The sequence below is a fragment of the Armigeres subalbatus genome, chromosome 2 (genome assembly GCF_024139115.2).
Source record: "Armigeres subalbatus isolate Guangzhou_Male chromosome 2, GZ_Asu_2, whole genome shotgun sequence".
Taxonomy (NCBI): Eukaryota; Metazoa; Arthropoda; class Insecta; order Diptera; family Culicidae; genus Armigeres; species Armigeres subalbatus.
Window position 1 is genome coordinate 347,570,770 of NC_085140.1, and position 23,319 is coordinate 347,594,088.

General features: G+C 41.2%; 1 protein-coding gene across 1 annotated transcript in view; it reads right to left on the reverse strand.

Moving 5' to 3' along the window:
* Positions 1-319: 319 nt before the first annotated feature.
* Positions 320-23,319, reverse strand: part of LOC134212901 (solute carrier organic anion transporter family member 4C1) — a 223,115-nt gene continuing 200,115 nt past the window's right edge. The window contains exons 11-16 of the mRNA XM_062691209.1: positions 20,969-21,514; positions 20,675-20,897; positions 20,415-20,603; positions 20,200-20,348; positions 19,985-20,138; positions 320-4,656 (exon numbers count right to left, since the gene is read on the reverse strand). Coding sequence (XP_062547193.1) covers positions 3,516-4,656; positions 19,985-20,138; positions 20,200-20,348; positions 20,415-20,603; positions 20,675-20,897; positions 20,969-21,514 — 2,402 coding nt within the window. The 3' untranslated portion in view covers positions 320-3,515. The remainder of the gene's footprint in view (positions 4,657-19,984; positions 20,139-20,199; positions 20,349-20,414; positions 20,604-20,674; positions 20,898-20,968; positions 21,515-23,319) is intronic.

Sequence of the window (23,319 nt, forward strand, 5' to 3'; positions counted from 1 at the left end):
TGTGAAGTAAAAAGACGTATTGCTGCTGCGAATAGGGTCTTTTACGGATTACGTAACCAGCTTAGGTCCCGCATGCTCTTGCTTTGTAGCTGCGCATTTTACCACACGACAAAGGAGGACCTCCGGACAAATACATACGTCTAAAAATGGAATCATGTATTTATGTGCTTATCTTTTTTTTTGTTATGCGTATTATGCCAAACGGCCCACTGTATTAGACATATCTTTCCAGCGATTATGTCAAATGGCCTTATGCTCCTGTTTATTAGATGGACAATGGATTCGTTCTTTTTATTCTATTGAATTATTTTCTCTTCAATTCGTTTTATATAAATTTCTTTATTATTCTGCCTACTAATTATGTTCTAGCTTCGCTTCATGCTCCACTTCTCTTTTTGTTTCGTAGTACACAATCTTTCCTAGCTGTTTTAGATTCTTTTTCAAGGAAAGAATCACCAATCTTGTGTGTATGTGTATGTACAGCCTTTTGGATTGTATTTGTGAGTGATCATTGCGTCTACTCAGTGCAGTACACACAGCATTTTTACTGTTTTTTAGAATAGCTCATAGTTCAATTGACAATTATTCTCATTTCCGTATTAGTTGTTATATTCTTTTTGAACGAGTTCGAGTGAGATTCTGTTGAGTGTGCAAAATGGTGCTTTCTGCAATAAAATTCTTAGAACACTCATTCGCAAAGAGAAAACGAAGAATATAGCGGTACTGAAGCATTCATTTGCTCCATCCAGTGTATACTTTTTTGTGAGTAAATAATTTGGAGATTTGTATCAGAAACGAAAATTCAACTATTCATAATTGGTGCTGTGTACTATTGCGTTATATTGCACGATATGTCTGCTTTTCTTCCCATTTTAGCACTTTGCTGCAACCAGTTTTTCATCATGCGAAAAGTTTTGAATTTGCCATTAAAAATTGTATATAGCGTAACGTTCTGTTAAAGTACAGTGTTGCCAAATTAGTCATTATTTCTACTTGATATTTTAATTAGGATTTAAATTTGTTCAAACGTACACCAGAACAGCACAAGTTCGGATTGATACGAACTAAGTAAAATTCTTTCTACTGCTGGAACAGGAAACTAAGCTAACAAGTTTTTCTTTTCTCTACTTGCGCAATTGAATCACTAATTATCAACTGTATATTTATACAGCTACAACAGTACAGTGTGAAAATGAGTACTAGTCGACTTACCTTCTAATATAGACAATAATATTATCGAGCAAAACAACTCACACAAAACTGGTAGGCTTCGGCGCGAATAGATCCTATTTCTGGCTCGGCTAATCCTTCTACAGCACTATTCAGCTCTAACCCAGCGACAATGAACAAAGCGCTTCCATTAACTTTTTAACTATCGGAAAATCAATCACTACTTAGATTCTCACTCGCGAAACACACTTATCGCTAACCTACGGGCCACTATTAAATTTGCATCTATGTACGTTTAAAATCCATGCAAACGGAAACAGTCGTCCACTACATTCCTCCCATGCCTAACATTTGTTTGACTCGCGGGTCACAACAAGTTTGAACACATGCTTCCAATTCGGCTAAAATTTCGTCCCTGCTCTTGTTTCCACCATTCCCTAACTTTCGCTCTACAATAGTCATTCATATCCACTAACGATCGTTTCTGTACCTAGTTAATTCACAGCTCTTGGTTCATGCTCGTTTTGCTTTTGTTCGTAACGCTTACTGCTTTGTCGCGGATGCGAATGGCAGCCAGTTCGATCAGGATGTTTCAATCCATAATCGATTTGCAGCGGTAGAATTGACTTTCTCTTTGTTTCTCGATTGATGTTTTGAAGCAACAGCGCGTTTTTTGGTATTATTGTTCTTTTAATAAAGTATTAACAATAATAAGTCGCATCCGGATCGGCGCTAACCGGTTTATGTGAATAGGCTTCTTGTTTGTATAAAAATATTATTTGTTCCTATTTCTATAGTGCTCGATAAATTAGGCATTTTCCTTGTTTTTTGCTTTCAGTTTTTTTTTAGATTTATAACGAGCTGTGTGTGGTTTGTTCTCTGGGTTTATTCTATTGATTCAACAACTAGCATCATTTATCACTATTTCGGCTTTTTCCTTCTCCAGTTTTTTTTAACGTTTATTTATAAAATCCTTTTAAAGTGCTAGAGGGTTTGTTTTATTTTTATTTTTGCTTTCTAAAGTTTATTAGGAATATTTGGAAGGTATTTTTAGATTTTCATATATTCAGTTCTTCACTGCGGCTGTGTTTAAATGTCTCGTTATGAGATTCCCTTCTAGCATTTCGATACTGTATGGTTTCTTGGTGTATTTGAGGCAAACCTTTTTACTAAATTATGAATTACTCACTAATGAACATAAAGAACACATTAATTAGTTTTATTAATATTTGTGGAGATTGATCTGGATTACAACGTCACTTGATAAAAAATGCTGGAAACATTTTTGAAAAATTATTCAAAAGAAATAATAAACAAGAACAATTGTGTAAATAATCTGAAAACATAGCATCGACCTATTTCGTGTTAAAATGTGCTGTTCATCGATGAATTCAAACTACACAAACCAGAATAAAACTTGGAAATTTCAAAGCGCAAGAAAATCTTTGTAAAAATTGTAAATTTTCCGTTATTTCGAGCCTATCTTTTTTATGACTGTCATTCATTATTAGGTCATAAAATAAACAGATTTTTTTTTTCAAGATTACTAAACCAGATTTTGACGGCAAATTAGTACCGTTTTTACTCAAATCCAGAAAATAACTCATATTCCGAACACTCGCATTGAGGTGATTATTTCAGCCTTATTCACGTAGATCTTTCCATTGTATCTTGAATTCGTTTACAATATTGGTGCTCCGCATAGGAAACTGATGAAAATTTTAGTTTTATGGCGCTAAAACTCCAGTGTTTGGAGTATGAGTCACGTTCTGGATTTGAGTCAAAACGGTACTTTCAATTATGAAGTGGAGTTGAAATGCCATCGACTAAAAGAATTATTTTCGTTCTTTTTAGGTGAATACTGCCTGGAATCATTTTTGATTTCTTTCGTTTTCGAAAATAGTGTTTTGTTGGAGCCTTTCTTTTCATTTTTTATATGATGCGCAACTCAATATTTTCCAACAATTCAGAGTCAATTACTCCACAAACATCACAACAATGAAAATTTGCCAATCTGTGGTGAGCTTAAAAGTCCTAAATTAAAAATGCAGTCTATGGGATGTCTACGGGATCTAATCACAAAATAGTTCGTCCTACCATTACACTTCTGAAACCTTTTTATTGCCATTTTTGTCAAATATATTAAACTCATTTCCAACACAAAACAATCTAAAATATCTACCAGTTGACGTTGTGCAACTGTTCATGATGAGCTATGTGATTTCTCGAAAGCTCGTTCCAAAAACAAACAAAATAATTGAGGAAAAATCGGATAGTGCGTATGGCGTCGTGATGGCACCTCTGCCCGTCTTCCGGTGTCGCTTCCTTCTAAAACCAACCGCCGGCTAAACGTTCGTCGACGTCGAACCGGATTCATTGCAGCTTTCCTCCATCACACCGGAGGACTTGTCCAGCAGTAGTTGCATTGCCTCCGTCTGCCCTTCTGCACCACTAATCGACGGTTGACCAATGACTGCCGGTACTGCCACTGCTGACGATGATCCAACAGGAGGCTGGTGCTGACCCAACTGATGTTGGAGATATTGGTGATGCCCCTGACGGTCATCTCCGGCTCCAGAAAATTTCCTAATATTACTACTACTTACACAACTACTGCTGGCACTGCTGATTGGCTCGCACGGCTGATAGGCGCTGTACTTCAGATCCTTCGAATTTGTTCGACGATGCCTTAGGATACTGTTCGAGTCTTCTATTAGCGCTTTGATGCCTCCTAAAATACCCGTCCCTCCCGCACTTTCTCCCACTCCCACATTCAGCAGATTCAAGTCCTTGGAATTGTTTCTCGAATGCCCGTAGCTTTGGGGCGATCCCTTTGCGTATTTCGATTCCAACTCCTCGGTAAGCTCACTCACCGGGCCGCCAACTCCGCCTGCAGCACCGGCACAATTGTTCAGCTTGTTTACATTCTTCAACAGGTTGGCGTCATGCGAAAATGAACTCTTTCTGGAACTGCTCGCCCCACCGTTGTTCGTTAGGAACTTGTTGGCAATGTCGTTGTCCAACCGGATGATGACATTGTTCGGAAGGAACGAGAACTCCTGTCCGTACGAGTAGTTCCTCGTGTGTCGTTTCTTCTTCGGTACGTTGCACGGCGCGGCACCGCTACAACTGTTGCTATAGTTTAGCTTGCTGTGGCCATCCACGTTGTTGTTCTTGAGGTGGTTCAGAATGTAGCGTATGTTGGACGTGGGCTGTTCGTTGCTGCTGTTGTGTAGAGCAATCCATCGACCCAGGTGTGAGGTTGCTTGCTGTTGCTGCTGCGGCTGTTGTCGGCAGCAGTGCTCCTGATCCAGATCTCGCGAGTTGTTTCGTGTGTGATGCCGCATGAAACGCTTCAGCTTCCAGTCGTGGAAGTCTGTTTCCCGATTGGTGGCGGAATTCGATCGCTGGATCTTGATGTCACATGAGTTACTGCGGATGTGCTTCCTAGGCCTGTGGTAGTGCTGCGTTGGACCTTCGTCGTACCTGGAGGGGAGAATAATTTAAAAGTAACCATTATTTATTATTTACACTTGAAAAATTTGATTTGAGAATAAGGAGAAGGTTGAATTAACACTGCAACCTCAACTTAAAGTGTAGTTCTTCTTCTTCTTCTTCTTCTTCTTCTTCTTCTTCTTCTTGGCATTACATCCCCACACTGGGACAGAGCCGCCTCGCAGCTTAGTGTTCATTAAGCACTTCCACAGTTATTAACTGCGAGGTTTCTAAGCCAAGTTTACCATTTTTGCATTGGTATATCATGAGGCTAACACGATGATACTTTTATGCCCAGGGAAGTCGAGACAATTTCCAAACCTAAAATTGTCTAGACCGGTACCAGGAATCGAACCCAACCACCCTCAGCATGGTTTTGCTTTGTAGCCGCGCGGCTTACCGCATGGCTAAGGAGGGCCCAAAAAGTGTAGTAAAGTTGTTGAAAAGATAAGACCGAGCTTCATACGATTCATTTCATTTATTTAGTTAACATCTAAACAGATAACACTGAATCAACAATTTGACGCCACAATGCACGGTTCGAGGCCGCATCTCTCCATCCTCGGATACGCCCCACGCTCGCCAAGTCGTTCTGCATCTGGTCTGCCCATCTCGCTCGCTGCGCTCCACGCCGTCTCGTACCTGCCGGATCGGCAGCGAACACCATCTTTGCAGGGTTGCCGTCCGGCATTCTTGCAACATGTCCTGCCCATCGTACCCTTCCGGCTTTAGCTACCTTCTGGATACTGGGTTCGCCGTAGAGCTGGGCGAGCTCATGGTTCATTCTTCGCCGCCACACACCGTCTTCTTGCACACCGCCAAAGATGGTCCTAAGCACCCGTCTCTCGAATACTCCGAGTGCTTGCAAGTCCTCCTCGAGCATTGTCCATGTTTCATGTCCGTAGAGGACTACCGGTCTTATTAACGTCTTGTACATGACACATTTGGTGCGGTGGCGAATCTTTTTCGACCGCAGTTTCTTCTGGAGCCCGTAGTAGGGTCGACTTCTACAGATGATGCGTCTTCGTATTTCACGACTAACGTTGTTGTCAGCCGTTAGCAAGGATCCGAGGTAGACGAATTCCTCGACCACCTCGAAGGTATCCCCGTCTATCGTAACACTGCTTCCCAGGCGGGCCCTGTCGCGCTCGGTTCCGCCCACAAGCATGTACTTTGTCTTTGACGCATTCACCACCAGTCCAACTTTTGTTGCTTCACGTTTCAGGCGGGTGTACAGTTCTGCCACCTTTGCAAATGTTCGGCCGACAATGTCCATGTCATCCGCGAAGCAAATAAATTGACTGGATCTGTTGAAAATCGTACCCCGGCTGTTACACCCGGCTCTCCGCATGACACCTTCTAGCGCAATGTTGAACAACAGGCACGAAAGTCCATCACCTTGTCTTAGTCCCCGGCGCGATTCGAACGAACTGGAGTGTTCGCCCGAAATCTTCACACAGTTTTGCACACCATCCACCGTTGCTTTGATCAGTCTAGTAAGCTTCCCAGAAAAGCTGTTCTCGTCCATAATTTTCCATAGCTCTAAGCGGTCTATACTGCCGCCTTGAAATCAACGAACAGATGGTGCGTTGGGACCTGGTATTCACGGCATTTTTGAAGGATTTGCCGTACAGTAAAGATCTGGTCCGTTGTCGAGCGGCCGTCAACGAAGCCGGCTTGATAACTTCCCACGAACTCGTTCACTAATGGTGACAGACGACGGAAGATGATCTGGGATATCACTTTGTAGGCGGCATTAAGGATGGTGATCGCTCGAAAGTTCTCACACTCCAGTTTGTCGCCTTTCTTGTAGATGGGGCATATAACCCCTTCCTTCCACTCCTCCGGTAGCTGTTCGGTTTCCCAGATTCTGACTATCAGTTTGTGCAGGCAAGTGGCCAGCTTTTCCGGGCCCATCTTGATGAGCTCAGCTCCGATACCATCCTTACCAGCTGCTTTATTGGTCTTTAGCTGTTGAATGGCATCCTTAACTTCCCTCAAGTTGGGGGCTGGTTGGCTTCCATCGTCCGCTGAACTGACGTAGTCATCTCCTCCGCTGCCTTGACTTTCACTGCCTGTACTCTCAGCGCCATTCAGATGTTCCTCGTAGTGCTGCTTCCACCTTTCGATCACCACACGTTCGTCCGTCAAGATGCTCCCCGAAGCCTTTGCGGGATGCGTTGAGCTTCTGATAGAACTTGCGTGTATCTTGAGAACGGCACAGCTGTTCCATCTCCTCGCACTCCGCTTCTTCCAGGCGGCGTTTCTTCTCCTGAAAAAGGCGGGTCTGCTGTCTCCGCTTCCGTCTATAACGTTCCACGTTCTGCCGGGTACCTTGCTGCAGCGCAACCGCCCGCGCTGCGTCCTTCTCCTCCAGAATCTGTCTGCACTCTTCGTCGAACCAATCGTTCCGTCGACTTCGACCCATATACCCGACGTTGTTCTCCGCTGCGTCGTTAATGGCTGCTTTAACTGTACTCCAGCAGTCCTCAAGAGGGGCCCCATCGAGCTCACCCTCTTCCGGCAACGCTGCCTCGAGATGCTGCACGTATGCAGTGGCGACATCAGGTTGCTTCAGTCGCTCTAGGTCGTACCGCGGCGGTCGTCGGTACCGAACATTGTTGATGACGGATAGTTTTGGGCGCAGTTTAACCATCACCAGATAGTGGTCAGAGTCGATGTCGTCGACGTCGTCTGACGTCGATAATGTCGGAGAAGTGCCGTCCATCAATCAGAACGTGGTCGATTTGTGATTCTGTCTGCAGTGGTGATCTCCAGGTGTACCGATACGGGAGGCTGTGTTGGAAGTAGGTGCTACGAATGGCCATATTCTTGGAGGCGGCGAAATCAATTAGTCGTAGGCCGTTTTCGTTCGTCAGCCGGTGAGCGCTGAACTTTCCAATAGTCGGTCTAAACTCCTCCTCTTGTCCAACCTGAGCGTTCAAATCTCCTATGATGATTTTGACGTCGTGTCTTGGGCAGCTGTCGTACTCACGTTCCAGCTGCGCGTAGAATGCGTCCTTATCATCATCAGTGCTTCCGGAGTGTGGGCTATGGACGTTGATTATGCTGAAGTTGAAGAACCGGCCTTTGATCCTCAACCTGCACATTCTTTCATTGATCGGCCACCACCCGATCACGCGCCTTGGCATATCGCCCATCACTATGAAAGCTGTTCCCAGCTCGTGTGTGTTGCCGCAGCTCTGGTAGATGGTATGATTACCTCTAAACGTTCGCACCATTGATCCCTTCCAACAAACCTCCTGCAGCGCTACGATGCCGAATCCACGGTCGCTTGAGCACATCGGCGAGTATGCGTGTGCTCCCGATGAAGTTGAGAGATTTGCAGTTCCACGAACCGAGTTTCCAATCGCTAGTCCCTTTTCGTCGCAGTGGTCTTCGCCGATGGTTCCGGTCCGTACTCTCTTGTTGATTGTTCGTTGCTTATGATTTTTTAAAGGCTGGCTTGCAGGGCCTGACACCAAACCCCCTAAATTTCCGGAGGACCATTCCTCCTTATTTCTGGTGGACCATGGTGCACAGTTTCACTTAGAGTCCCTCGCTGGCACTCGGACGATGATCAGCCGCCCTAACATGGAGAACAAACGCTGTTGTGAGCCGATCCTGACATGGAGCACAGACGCTCAATAAGATTTGCACCTCCGGAGAGGAGCAAACCCCCTTCCCTGTCAGCATACGACCATAGTTCCCACCGGGGTTGGTTACCCGATCTTCCCTAAGGTTGCTCGTATCGGTCAGCACCGCGGGAGGTAGGGATAGGAGTTGCTGGGTAAGAGGCTAAGGACCGCGAGATGGGGTCTATTTTATTCCTTCAGGTACGCGAAGTACCAATGGTACGCTTTACCCAGCATTTGCCGTGCTTCAAACGAAGATTGCCATTTATTTCGAGCTCTCATAGAGCAAGGCTTATTATCTGATACGAGTAGAATAATATCTCATTAATAAAACCACCAGCGTCACGTTTTTCTCTGATTAAACCCAACCTAATGTTTGCACATCAGTCAACATGTATTCAATAAAACACTAGTGGTAACTTGGAGCGAAAACGTGGCGCTTTAGACCAAGTAGTAGAATTCATTATTCCGCTGTAGATCGTCTACGTCTTTATTTGAATAACTTTTGCGTTTTAATAAAGTGTCAACTATTTCAACTATTATATAATCAACACTATTTTTTTTAATCTCAAAGAAAAATATTTTAGCTGGTTTTTGAAGTCGGGCTGAGTTTAGCAAAAGCAAAAGATTCCAACCCTCTGGATACCAAATCGACATCGATTCCGAGATGGAGCATCATGAATGAAGATACTTCATGAATAAGTGTCCCTGTCTCTGGTGTACATCTTTTTCAAATATTTACTCTTAAAAGTCCATTGTATTATGACAAATAAGAAGACATTCCACTAAAAAATCTCTGAACAATTTCCTTATCAACGACATAGTGATCGGTTAACAAGGTCACGTGGGTCTCTCGTGACGGCTTTACAGAAAATCAAATTGACCATATCTGGAATAAACGTAGTGCTAAAAAACTCACGGTGTTCGGTTCATATCGACCCGGTTTTGACTTAGCAATAGCCCAGCAATTTTTCAGCCAAATTCACATGTTCATATACCCAGTCGTGATTCTCCAGTAAGCAGAGCGATCGGCCGGTCGTTGAAATTTAGTTTTGCTTTGTGCGGAAATCAAAACGATCGGCCGGTCACCGAAATTTTGTTCTGCCTTGTGCGGGTAAGTAAGTTGATCAGAAAGTGAAAATTTAGTTCGCATATTTAATTTATATTTAAAATAATTCAATCGATTGTGTTTGTTTAAATTCAAACTACACGCTATACACGGCAGACCGTTTACCAAAACGAACCTTGCCACACTTCGTACCCCATATATCCAACATCCCAGTGATTTCTCGTGGAAGTGCAGATCGTCGGCTTCTATCAAAGCGAGTATCACGTCAACAATTTCCTACCTATTCCTCAATTGACCTGCATTCGGACACGGCCGGCGCTGGTATTGCTTATTTTTGGGTCTTCAGTTCTTACACATTGAAGATGATGTTAGTCCCAAACTTCATCTGTTGGTTCTCTGTAATTACAGCTGACCTGGCAATTACGGAGTAGCAACCGTGGGCGGTCAATCATGTTCATGCTCAAATTCACATGTTCATATACCCAAAATAATCGACAGTTCCTAAATTTTCCGAAACTGATCTAAGATTGTTGATCGGCCACACCTACATCCTGTAATCGTCGGAGGAAGTATTGTCAATTGGCCACTTTTATATGGACGAAAATTGCACAAGAATATCGCGCATGAACGATTTTATTGCTGTTTTTTCTCAGAAATGTACATAATACTATTCCAAACCAAACCATTCTGGATTTCAGAGCCTTAGGCCTGAGGCCCCTTAGAAGTTTTCCAAACCATTCTGAAGTCCAGACGAGTAGGTCTACCAAGACAACTGGGCTTGATATCAAGCCAATAACAACTCACACAGGACTTTACTGCCGTAATCTGAAAAAGTGACGTATACGCCATTTTCCAAAAATGGTATTAACGAGTACTACTCATCGAGCTCTTTAACAGAAAAATGGAAAACATGTATGTTGTAAAATGGCTGTTACGTCACTTTTCCAGATTACGGCAGTTTAGAGACCATGTACATAATTAACGATTTGGATATGGTTAAACCGGATGTTCAAAGTTCTCTAAACCATTCGGGAGTACAGACGAATTGGTCTACCAAGTCAAATGGGCTCAATACGAAGACAATAGTAACCCATGGTGTCCATACAGGCCTTTAGAGGTCATGCGCATGATTTGTGATTTAGATAGGTTCAAACCAGATAACCTGCCTAGGATCCGACGTATAGCACGCGTCAATACCAAAGCACCATCACTGCTTAAGATTCAAACAGCCATCCAAAGCATGAAATCGAATAAAGCCCCAGGGGTCGATCGCATATCAGCCGATATGCTCTAAGGTGTCCCCATGACATCCGCTCAACTACTGCATCGTTTATTTCGTAATATCTGGGACACCGCAACTTTCCCGGTCGACTGGATGCAAGGTATCTTAGTGAAGGAGCCTAAAGGGTGACCTGACTGTATGCGATAACTGGCGAGGCATTGTGTTGCTGTGTACCGTTCTCAAAGCTCTATGCAAAGTTATCCTAGCCCGGATTCAGGAGAAGATCGATGCGACTCTCCCGCAGAAGCAGGCTGGATTCTGTGCCGAAAGATCCTGTGTGGACCATATTGTCACGATCCGTATCATTCTGGAGCAGGTCAACGAATTCCAAGAGTCCCTTTACTTGGTATTCATTGACGAAAAAGCTTTCGACCGTCTAAATCACGAGAATATGTAGGGCGCCCTGAGACGCAAGGGGGTTCCTGAGAAAATCATCACCCTCATCGAGACACAGTAGGAGACCTTTTTGTGTAGAGTGCTGCACAATGGGGTCTTGTCCGACCCTATCCGGGTCGTAGCTGGTGTGAGGCAAGGATGTATTCTACCACCGCACATAGGGGTATTTCGTCATTCTAGCCGGAATAAAGTTAAATTTTCAAAATTGTCCTAGAGCAGTCTAAATATGTCTCAAACTTCTCTGAATAGTAGACGAGCAACTCCTAGTACTAGGTTTTCTATTTAGATAAAAAAATTTACCACTACACTTCTAGAAAGTTAGAGGTTTTTCATTGAGGAAATTACCGGCTTTCTCTGTTGAATTTGATTACGTTCGGTATGTTTTATTTTGGTCAATTATTTGTCACAGTAATCCACAGATCAGTACATACCATGAAAAAGTAGACAAAATAGTATCTTGTAAACGTGTTTTTGACAAGAATAAATGATTCTGAACAGAAATACAAAAGAGTAATTCGAAGTCCATTTTTGAGCTAAAACTAGTTAATGTTCCTCATATTTGCAATAAGCATAAAACACTTATTCGATGATATTCGGTAATATTTCAGTATAGAGAGGACGCATTTATGTCTATATTTTAGGATCCCGAAGAAAAATCTTGCGCAAATTTGCGCCATTTTGAAAGCGGATGTTTTTAGTTTGGTACTGTATTTAAGGCATTTATGACCTATATCATACATTCAACATCCCTATAAAAAGAGGAAGAGTCATAGAGCAATTTCCATGACACCATCTTTTAGCTCTATGTTTCCCCTTGCAAACACATAGAGTTGAACTGATTTCGGTAGAAGCGATGACGAGAACGAATTAATTGAAATTATCAATGTTTTTCAGGGTTTCAAAGGGGTTTTCACATGGGTCAAAAAGTGAAAATTAAGAAAACTGATATTTCAGCTAAATCATCATCACAGTATCATAAAATAAGGTGAAATATAGCAGTTTGAGAGATAAAATAATTTATTCCGGCTAGATTGCGAAAATACCCCTATGTGCACCGTTACTGTTCTTCATCGCAATCGACGAAATTCTGGTAGGTGCGATTGACCGTGAACCAAACCGTGGGCTGCTATAGCAGTCTATAACCATGGAGCACCTGCGGTATATAATTCGGGCCTGGTGACCTCACAACAGGATCTCAAACAACGAGCTCCATCGTCGTTGTCACCAGAGGCCGATAGCAACATAAATTCGGGATCGGAATTGGGGCTGGGTCGGCCATACTCTACGTAGGGGTGGAAACGAAATCTGTAAACAGCAGCAGAGGCAGACCCAGAGTCTCATGTCGGCGTAGCCTCAAAAAATAAATAAAAGAAGTCGACCGAAATCTAAACTAGAAACAGGTTAAAGCGATAGCTGGACATCGCTCAGGATGGAGATCTTTCATGTCGGCAATCCATTGTGTTTGGTTATTGGCGCTCTGAAACAATGTGCAAGGTTTACGATTTCTATCTGTCTATATTGATGTTGTAATTTATGTTCGTCCAAATATGATGTTTTGAGCTCTCAGGTTATCTTATGAGAACATATCTATATTTTTGTTCATATGAATGGTCTTTAGGCGTTATTGGTATGGTGGACTAATTGGTCTTCATCCGTCTAAGACGAATTAAGTACTCTCCATTTAATTCCACCAGTTAATTTTCGTTATCTTTGCAGATACGTATTTCGACCACAACTGTGTGGTCGTCTTCAGTGTCTCGTACTTGACTCGTCGAAGTCTGCAACGTATCTGCAAAGATAATGAAAATTAACTGGTGGAATTAAATGGAGAGTACTTAATTCGTCTTAGACGGTTGAATACATTCCACTAAAAGAGCTAATATATTTTCTGATAATTGGTCTTACCTACACATATTTGGAGAACTTAGAACGTCGTATTCGGTAATTTCTAAACCATAAACCATGCAGATAATAATCAGGGGCCTGATGTATAAGAAGGAGTCGCTATAGATTTTATACCGAGCGAAGATGACCTACTAAACAAATTGCAGGGTGACCACGTCAGGGTGTCTCAGTCAGTTCTTTGACTAATTTAAGATTATTGTTTAGGCTTCTTAGAGTGAAATCAACAATGATTCAGATTCATTGCAAATCTTCGAACCTTATTCTAGTTTGAATCTTGAGAAGAATTGAACAAACTCGTTGGTTTCCCCAGCTGTATCTTATTCATCGAAATTCATTTTTTCGCCTTTTCATCACTATACTTCTCAAAGCAAAAGGGAGTAGATGAAAGTACTGTTTTATTTTTATTTTTTATTTAAGTTTGAAAGTTCTTCATTTCATGATTAAATTATGTTGCTGCTAAAAATGCGCCGAAATTGCAAAGTGGATTGATCCGTCAATATAATGACGCATCCATACATCAAAACAATTGTAAAATATTTGAATCTCATGATTCATTCGTAGTTCAAATACGCAAAAATAGAACTGACAGGTAAAACAGTGTTAAGCTTTTGTAGCTTAACTGTTATAAAAAATGAATCTATAATAGCTTCTAGGAAAATTGATGTTTCAAATTCAAAATAACAGCCCCGAATAATTAATATCATTGCTGATTTTCCTCCTACTATTTCAAAAATCGATAGTTTGAGACAAATATTTGAAATGGGTGTAACAACCAAAATGTATTCTTTTCAGTTCTTTGTCTATGTATGTAGACGAGGACCGAGAAAAAATAATGTAGGCTGTTCCGCCCTTTTCAATTGTTGGTCTAGAGTAAACCTTAAATAGATTGAAGAATCCATTGAGCGAATAAACATTTTTGCTTCTGCCAATATTTTAGCATCCATCTTCTCTCACACCTTCATATTTCAAATATGTGCCTATAACTGCTATAACTATAGGGCTGCAAGTCTCCTAAATCAAGATAATAATAATAACCTTTATGTTTTTCATTGCTTGCTACCAATATCTAATGTTTCCTCAATATATTTTCAGTTTTTAAGACTTATTTTACTTTGATAGTTCCTCAAATAGTTTCAAATAGTTTGGCTAACAAAAATACACGTTTTTGTAGAACATTGCGAAGCTTTTATAGACACACTGTTTGGAAATTAGAAAATAACCAATTTTCACAGAAAGCTACATTATAAATTTGAGTTTATTATTTATTATTAGGGGGATTCACTTAACGGCGTAGGTTGCTGCGTATCTGATTATAGAAATGTTTCACACTCAATCATAAGGGACATATTTCAAATCGACTATGAAACATTTCCATAAACAGATACTCAGCAACCTACGCCGTTAAGTGAATCCCCATATTGAAAATTTGTGAATAAAGAACGGTGGCGGATAGTTGGACTTGGCCAACTTGGATTATGGTCAACGAAAAAGGAATCTTCACCGATGTGTGTAGTATTCTGGTTTTTTTTAACTTTTCCATCACCTTGTTGCAGTATTTTGTGAAAATAAGTTTTCAATTGACATATCAAGTATTTTTCTATTGACAAACGAAGTAAATATTTCGAATATCGCGATTAATCTGGAAAACTATGTTTTCTTCTAGAAGACACCCCGCCTTTCTTCGAGAATAAATAATGGAATCATACTTCCATATGCAGTTTTCTGTGAAAAATTGTTAATTGCTAAATTCCAAAAAATGGGTCTATAAAATGACTATACTTATACACTTACACACGAATATACACACATACAGACATCAGCTCAATTCATAGTGTTGCAATATACTATGGGCCTATTGGCCACCTATCAAAGGTTAGTTTTTATTGTGATCCAATAGCATTTACATAAACTTAGTGTACAAGTAGAGTTTTGCTCTGGGACATTGAAATCTATATAACTCACGTGTAATTTCGTGAAAACACAAGCTTCAACCGCCAGATAAGAGTAGACATACAGCAGTTTCAGTTGTGTGCGCCATTTTGCGCCGGAACAAGTTACACTATTCTAAAACACCCCTAGAAAAAATTAACACTCAATCAAGTTCAATCATCTTGATCGTGCTCAAGGTTTTTCAGAACGTTCTCGATTTCAGCCCACGGTATCTACCATATCAATGAGGACTTATGCAATGTCTTCATCATCGGCACATGCGCATCACGTAAATCCAATTTTATCAAATACGTGATTTTCAAGGTACTCCAAAAATGTTCGCAAGTTCAACCCAAAGTATCTACTTGACAACCAAGAATTTTTGCAACGTCCTCAACATCGAAATGTTCACAAATTCTTGGAAAATTATTCGGAAGGACCGTGAAAATAATTGAGTATGACATCATTTGTATCAACGATTCGATTTCGAGTCTTAGAACATCAACTTATGGAGGGTCCACTGTAGCTTGTAAAAGAATTAAGTGATATCCTACCAGCTCAAATGCTAGTCCCAAGCAAGCATCTGTTGATTCTCTGTGCAAGAACAGCTGATCTGGTCATAATGGAGTAGCAACTAGCGGCAGTCAATCTTAAGCTCAAGATAACAATACTGTCACACAAAAAGCTGCTGGTAGCATATTACAGTTCGTGACAGTGGCTGACTGTCTGCAGTTCTTCTTCTTCTTGGCATTTCATCCCCACACTGGGACATAGCCGCCTCGCAGCTTAGTGTTCATTAAGCACTTCCACATTTATTAACCGCGAGGTTTCTAAATCAGGTTACCATTTTTGCATTCGTGTGTCATGAGGCTAGCCCGATGATGCTTTTATGCCCAGGGAAGTCAAGACAATTTCCAATCCGAAAATTACCTAGACCGGCACCGGGAATCGAACCCAGCCACCCTCAGCATGGTCTTACTTTGTAGCCGCGCGTCTTACCGCACGGCTAAGGAGGGCGCGCACACTGTCTGCAGTTGACGTTACATTTTTTCCTTTCCAGGCTAAGCTGAATGCCACAATGCCCGTAAAAGACGCGACTGGTCCCAACTGACCAGCTAAAACACTTCAAACAACTTTTTCAAGTGCCAGCCAGGCCACCTCCACTTCGGCAGGATTCAACATATAAAGCTATGTCCAGTTAGAATCCGGAATCATTTATTGTATTGCAACGGCACGGAAAGTGACCGCTGCAAGGATTTTTTTAACAGCGGTATGTCTACATAGACGCCCACTTTCTGTGGTATAAATTTCATGGTGTTTCGTGCAGCGAGTCAAAAATTATTCCAGATGGAAGCCGAGAGGAAAGAAAAAAAATCTGCTCACCCCCGTTGATAATCCTGCTCATAGACGGTGGAACCTACGTCAAAATGGATTTAGGACAGCTTCCTGGCCAAAAAATCAGCATGGCGACGGCAGGAGGAGTTGTTCCTGCGAGATTAGGTTTGTTTCTATGGACAAATTTACCAAAAAACTGATGATTTGGCGAGAGATATGCAGCTTCAGAGCAAAGACCAAAGTGTTCGTGACGAATAAGATGATAGACTCTAAGTTGTACAAAGAAGAATGTCTCAAAAACCGCATACTAAGTTTCATGAAAGCCCAAGAAGGTCCCGTGAAATCTTGGCCAGATTTGGCGAGTTACCACTACAGCCGGGAACTCATCCAGTTGTACCGCGGTAATAACATAGATTTCAACAATAAAAACATAATCCACCCAACTGCCCGCAGTTCCGGCCCATCGAGACATTTTGGGCAATAATGAAGCGGAAGCCTAATAAAAGTGGATAAACAGCTCGGGACGCGACTCAGATGACCAAAATGTGGAACAAATGTGCCAAGGAAGTTGTCTCCGGATGTGTGCAGCGTTTTATAAGAGGAATGAAGAAGAAAGTGCGAATTGTCACTAGAAAACTAGAAATGATTTGCATTTATATTACTTCCTTAAAGTACAGTAAATTTCCTTTGTTTCGATGTATTAACCTTATTTGTATGTTCATCCGTTACCTAGATACAGATGTTTTATTATTCCGGATTCTTAATGGACATAGCTTTAACACGCGTCAATACCGAAGTTCCACCATCACATATCAGCCGAGATGCTAAAAGCTGACCCCATGACGCTCAACTATTGCATCGTTTATTTCGTAATTTCTGGGATACTACAACTTTCCCAGTCAACTAGATGCAGGGTGTCTTAGTAAAGGTGCCCAAAACGAGTGACCTGACCTGACAACTAGCCCGGCTTCAGGAGAAGATCGATGCGACTCTGTGGTGACCGCAGGGCGGATTCTGTGCCCGAGGATCCTATGTGGACCACATTTTCAGGCTCCGTATCATTCTGAGGTAGGTCAACGAATTCCAAGAGTCCCTTTTTCAAAACCAAGACTAAAAAAAAGCTTTCGACCGTTTCAATCACGAGAATATGTGGGACGCAGTCCAGTGCTGGTGTTCATCAACAGATGCCTGTGGTACATAATTCAAGTCTGGTGGCCTCAAAACTGGATTTCAAACAACGAGGTCCATCTTTGTTGTTACCAGATGACAATAGAAACTGAAATTCGGGAACGGAAGTGGGGCTGGGTCGGCAACATCTTACCTAGGGGCGGAAACGACTCAGTCAACATAAGATCATGTATGATGTCACATAAGATGCTAAAGTGGAGGCTATATAGGTACTTCCCCATACAATATGTGCGTATATCGCCTCGACTTTTGCATCTCATGTTGCATAGACCTCTTCATGTTTTCAAAAAGTATCAAAAATTCAACCGGTCAGCCCAGAATCACAATTTTTATGCTAAAATAAGTCTCCTGTCAAATTTTCAGCTAATTCGGATAAAATTTCGAGGTGGCTCAAGTCGATTTAGTGTTTTTGGGCTATGTTCAATTTTGGAAAAAATATAACAAGAAATATAAACGTCGAAAACTATCGCATCAAACTCTATACGGAAGCTTTGGGTGTGCTCTACAAGTCTTGTGAACATTGCGATTCGTTCCGTTCACGTTTTGTCCATGTTAAAGTGATTATCAAGCTTTTAAATGCATAAAAATACTGTTTCCCCCAAAAGTCGTTATTCTACAAAATTCTTGAATTTATGACAAATGACTGCTAATTTATTATATTAATATTCCTCTTTTTTCTCTGGAAATTTGAGTAATATAATTGTCAATGTGCGATTTATCGTTAAATTCTTAAAAATCAGAAGCTAAACATTTGTCATAAATTTGCACGCTGAGATTTCTTTAAGCAAGTTGTTCAAACAAAGAAGCTTCGATTTCACTTGTTACTATGATGCACTCAATGTTAAAAGCATGCAGACATATGGTGAAATTAACAAAATTTGGAAGTCGTTTGTTGTAAGCATCAAATATCATATGATTTGATTTATGTTTTGTACGAACAACTTGTTTGAAGAAATCCTAACGTGCAAATTTATGACAAATGTTCAGCTTCTGATTTTTAAGAATTTAACGATAAATCGCATAGAGACAATTTTATTACTTAAATTTCCAGGGAAAAAAGGGTAATAATAATATAATAAACTAGCAATAATTTGTCGTAGATTCAAGATTTTTGTAGAACAACGACTTTTTGAGGAAACAGTATTTTTATGCACTTAAAAGCTTGAAAATCACTTTGAAAATGACGATAAAACGTGAACGAAACGAATCGCAATGTTCACAAGACTTGTAGAGCACACCCAAAGCTTCCGTATAGAGTTTGTTGCGATAGTTTTCGACGTTTATATCTCTTGTTAGATTTTTTCCATAATTGAAAATAGCCCAAAAACACTAAATCGATTTAAGCCACCTCGAAATTTTATCCGAATTAGCTGAAAATTTGACAGGAAACTTATTTTAGCATAAGAATTGTAGTTCTGGGCTGACCGGTTGAATTTTTGATACTTTTTGAAAACATGAAGAGGTCTAATGTTGCATCATTTACGATTTTGTGTTGACTTGGGAACCTGAAACCCAGCGAGACATAGCAGCAGAGGCAGACCCAAAAGCTCATGGCAGCGCAACCTCCATAAATAAATGAAAGTACTCGGTCGAAATCTAACTTGGTAACAGGTTAAGGCGATAGCGATAAGTTACGGCTAGGGTGGCTCAAAAAACACTTTTTATATTTTTTGATGGGCCGCCCTTTTATTCGGTTCTATTTGATGCCCTAATGCTCTGTACAAAATTTCAGGCAAATCGGTTAACGTTTGGGCGGTGCTAAACTCGTTGGAAGTTTATATGGAAAAATGTATGCAGCAACATCCAAAACCAGTGATTTGCAGTTGAACGGCACAATTTACGATCAAGAGCCATGATACTCATTCAGTTCTTGTAGAATTAAATACAGAATGTTATCCTGAAAACTGCGAGAAGATTAGAGTTTATTACGCAAAGATATTAGCATTTTACTGTTGTAGGGGTGAATTTATTTCTTTTCAAAGGTAAAAGAAACGAAATTTGCTCAAACCCCACATCAGAGAAATGCTAATAACTTAGCCGCGCAAACTCTAATTAAATTCTTCAAGATCTGAATGAGTATTATAGTTCTTCATCGTAAGTTGTGCCGTCCAACTGCAATTCATTGTTTTTAGATGTTTCTGCATACATTTTTGCATATAAACTTCAAACGAGTTTAGCACCGCCAAAACGTTGACCGACTTGCCTGAAATTTTGTCCAGAGCATCAGGGCATCAAATAGAACCGAATAAGAGGGCGGCCCATCAAAAAAATTGAAAAAAGTTTTTCCCATACTAATTTGAGCCACCCTAGTTACGGCAGAATAAGTCAGATTCCATTACTTCTTTTAATTGTGTCTTTTCTTAACATAATAAAGTATTAGGTACTCCTAAAATTTGGACTCTTTTTGCCTTTTTCGGGTTCTTATGAATGATAAGTATTTCGCAATTGTGCCGCAAAATACGTGTCATATAATACCGGCCTGGTTACAGAGGCATGCACCGTCAGTGCGGACTGCGTTCTGCTTTCAGCCATTCAAACCATTGTCTTCACACTGTCGATATTAGATTCAAAAGTACTCACCTGTATTCCAGTTGAATCGATTTGGAATCGTTCCGTAGATGTCGACTGGCAATCAGTACCCGTTTACTATTGTTATCTCCAATCGAATCGCCCGAAATACACTCTCCGTTGAAAGGAACAGTTTGTCCTTCCAGATTGCCCTTTTCTTCAAAAACTAAAAGAAAAGTTACATCGATCATTATCACCATACTTATGCAATGATTTATAAAATTTACGTTTATCCAAGCTTATGATCGACCCCACGAGCTCATTCGCCGACATTGGGTTCAATTTGTCCAAGTTCTTCCGTCGTCGAACCAACCACCAATCGATTAGAAATATGGCCAAAGCAATGATCTTAATGCTTGCACAAACTCCCACGTACCTAACATGGAAGAAAAGTATTTCATTTGTCTAGAGTTCAATTCAGTATCATGCAAGCTATTCTTACTTGTAGCGGAACTTCTCTATATCGTAGATTAGACAGCGACCACCCTTCTCACCACAAGTGGACTTCCACAGCAAACATGACGAATCGATCAGATTGCCAAACACGATTGGCGCCGGAATGTATCCGAACAGACGGAATATCACAAACTGCATCCCGAGGGCGAACGATCGTTCCTCTTCCGAAACCGACCTGTTGAATTTAATTAAATTTAAAGCGTTAGAAAACTTTACAGACCGAGTTAAGGTTTGTGTAAGTCAAACCTTAAAACTATCATCAACAGAGGCATCTGCGTAGAGGCCACGACGAACGTCATGAAGAATAACAATATCAGGAACGGGTAGATCGTCCGACAGGGCTTGTTGCAGACACCGGCAGTGGCCACAGGAACTACGGTTACTTCGGCAAAGTTTTCATGGGCGTTCAGAGCTTGCGCTTGAGCTCCCTCGGCGCCCGTGTATACTTTGGTTACATTTGCTTGAACACCTAGGATCACAAAATTGGTACCGTTAAGATCACAAATCTTTATTTAATTCCACTGAGCGATAAATACTCACAAGCACAGTTGGTGTAATTTGAACTGGAAGAAAACGCCGTACAACCGGCGTGACAAGGGCTGAAGTAAGTCAGCCCGTTATTACCGCAAACTGGTTCTACATCGTACATGTGGCACTCGCACCCGAAGTTGCATGCCGCGGTCAAGTTGACCTGGAAGGGTTCCACGTTATGGGCCGGTGAACTGTTGTAGTATGGAATGGTTGTCCCAGCCATTTTTAGATTTTCACAGCCCAGGAAGAACAACAGTCCATAGCAGGAAAGACACACCAGATTCGAAACCAAAACGAACTGTACCGCTCCCTTCGGTTTCAGCTGGAACCGTTTCAGAATACACCCTCCGATGAAGATGCCGATACACGCTCCAGGAACGGCAATGGATCCAGTGTAGACACTGGCTTGGCTTTTACCGAGACTGAACTGCGTTTCCAGATACTTTGGGAGGAATACGACGAATCCTGAAACGATCATCAGTTCCATGCAAGCTCCCAGACAGGTAACGATGTACACCGGATTGGTCACAAGTCGCCACATGGACAGTGGAATATCTGCGAATGGAAGAGAGAGATAATCGTTAATATGAACATTCCAGAGTGAATGATAAAATTGAAAACATGATGATCATTCCAGGATGAATAAAGAAGTTATTTTATCAAGCATTGTTTGTTTTGAAACAGACTAACTGGAAACCTCAAGAAGTTCCAGTAGCATAGTTCTCAAGGTCTACACGCATAACCAAAAATCTTCGCTTTCCAATAAGTAATCAAAAAAGAAAAAAATTGGTTTGATATTTTGATGAAATGTTTCAACAAGCCTGAATCTGTTTTTATTATTTCATTCGGACTCATTAGGCCGAAAGCTGTCTGGCCGAACAAACCATTAAGCCGAAACCCACCTGGGCGAAAGTCATTTGGAATAGGAATAGATCATTTGGTCGAATGGGTCATTTAACGACTCCTTCTCACTGCTCAATCATCATTTCTCAATTCTCACTGCGAAAAGTAAGAAATGAGAAGTTCGAAATGACGAATGAGAGATAGGCGTCTACCATCCTATTTTGCTCTTCCCACTTTTCACAGTGAGAAGTAATAAGTGAGAAATGAGGAGTGATAAGTGTGAAGTGTAACGTCTTATCACTCCCCATTTGTCACTTCTCACTTGTGAAAAGTAAGTAGTGCGAAGTGAGATGTCTCACTACTCACTTCGCGCTTCTATCTTTTCAAAGTGAGAAGTGAGAAATAATTAATGAGAAGTGACACGGCTTAATCCTCACTTCAAACTACTCACTTTTTACAGTGGGAAGTGAGAAGTGAAAAATAATGAGTGAGAAGTGAGAAGTGAGACGTCTCAGATCTCACTGGTCATTTCTTACTTCTCACTGTGAAAAGTGAGTAGTGTAAGGTGAGACGTCTCACTTCTCGCTGTAAAAATAACTAGCGCGAAGTGAGACGTCTCACTACTCACTTCGCACTTCTCACATTTCACAGTAACAAGTGAGAATTGAGTAGTGCGAAGTGAGAACTTTTTACTTCGCACTACTCACTTTTTACAGTGAGAAGTGATAGGTAAAAAATGAAGAGTGAGAACTGAGACGTCCCACTTCTCACTCCTAATTTTTCAATTACCACCTCTCACTGTGTAAAGAGGGTAAAGTGAAGTAAGAAGAGAGACGCCTATCTTCTCACTCGTCATTTCTAACTTCTCATTTCTCACTTTTCGCAGTGAGAATTTTGAAATGATGATTGAGAAGTGAGACGTCAAATGACCTATTCGACCAAATAATATATTCGGCCGAATGACTTGGTCGACCAAATGACCTATTCGGCTGTATGACCCATTCGGCATAAAGGTTTGTTCGGCCAAATGACCAAATTTACAATTCGGCTGTATAACCCTTCCTGCCAAATAACTTTCCGCCTAATGGTCTGTTCGGCTAAATGATATATTCAGCGAAACAACCTTCGGCATACTGGCCTTCGGCCAAACGGCCCTTCTCCCTTTAGTAATTCTATGGGACCTTAAAATGGAATGGAACAGATGGAATAGAATAAAAAAAATCTCTGTTCTTCAGACTGGCTTTATGGACCTAAAATCCCAAGAATATTAGCCTGAATTCGTTATAAAATGCATCATTTGGAACGGATTGTATAACATTTCACCGAAAACTATTTCGCAGAATTCATTTTCGCGGTTGAACATTTCGCGGAATAACATTTGGCGGTTTGTAACTTTTCGCGGTACGACATTTGGCGGTTTGTACCTTTTCGCCGAATGACTTTTGGCGGAATGTACCATTTTGCGGAATGCACCATTTCGCGGAATATTGATAATAATAGCTTAGTGTTCATTCAGT